Consider the following 690-nt stretch of genomic DNA (forward strand, 5'->3'; position numbering starts at 1 on the left):
CTCCATCGGTGACCGATGTGGACCTGGAGGCCGCGGGGAGCAGACAGCCCACGGCCCAGAGGGACACCCATGAGGTGGGTGCTGCGACCACCGGGACCCCCCTTCCCCATCCCATCGACACCAACGAGGCCACTGGGGGACAATGATGGGGGTCCTGGCCACAGTGGGTGGGTGGGCAGCATCAGTGCAGCGGGTGACACGCGGTGACCGCAGGGGTACGTGGAGCTGCACGAGTTGGTGCTGGACAGCAAGAAGGAGCTGTGCTGGATGGAAGCCGGGCGCTGGCTGCATCTGGAGGAGAGCATGGAGCCGGGGGGGACCTGGAGTAGCCACCTCCCCCTGCTCACCTACAACGGGCTGCTGGAGCTGCGCCGTGCCTTCGCCAGAGGTGGGGAGCCCGCGTTGTGCGCCGGGGGATGCGGGCACGGCGATGTGCGGTGCCAAGGCGGTGCCAAAACGCGGTGCCAAAACGGCGGTGCCAAAACGCGGTGCCAAAAAGTGGTGCCATCCTGCAGGCATCGTGCTGCTGGACGTGGCGGCCACCTCGCTGGCAGCCATGGCCCACACACTGCTGGAGCAGCTCATCTATGAGGGGCAGCTGAAGCCGCAGCACCGGGACGACGTCCTGCGGGCGCTGCTGCTGCAGCACAAGTACGCACGGATCCCCGGTGGGGTGTTCCCCCCCCTCCT

The 690-nt window shown here is 67.8% G+C and overlaps 1 protein-coding gene across 1 annotated transcript in view; it reads left to right on the forward strand.

Moving 5' to 3' along the window:
- Positions 1–213: 213 nt before the first annotated feature.
- Positions 214–690, forward strand: part of LOC104915990 (band 3 anion transport protein-like) — a gene marked incomplete at its 5' end in the record, with an annotated part of 20,043 nt that continues 19,566 nt past the window's right edge. The window contains 2 exons of the mRNA XM_019611137.1: positions 214–388; positions 516–673. Coding sequence (XP_019466682.1) covers positions 214–388; positions 516–673 — 333 coding nt within the window. The remainder of the gene's footprint in view (positions 389–515; positions 674–690) is intronic.

The sequence above is a fragment of the Meleagris gallopavo genome, unplaced genomic scaffold (assembly GCF_000146605.3).
Source record: "Meleagris gallopavo isolate NT-WF06-2002-E0010 breed Aviagen turkey brand Nicholas breeding stock unplaced genomic scaffold, Turkey_5.1 ChrUn_random_7180001863194, whole genome shotgun sequence".
Taxonomy (NCBI): Eukaryota; Metazoa; Chordata; class Aves; order Galliformes; family Phasianidae; genus Meleagris; species Meleagris gallopavo.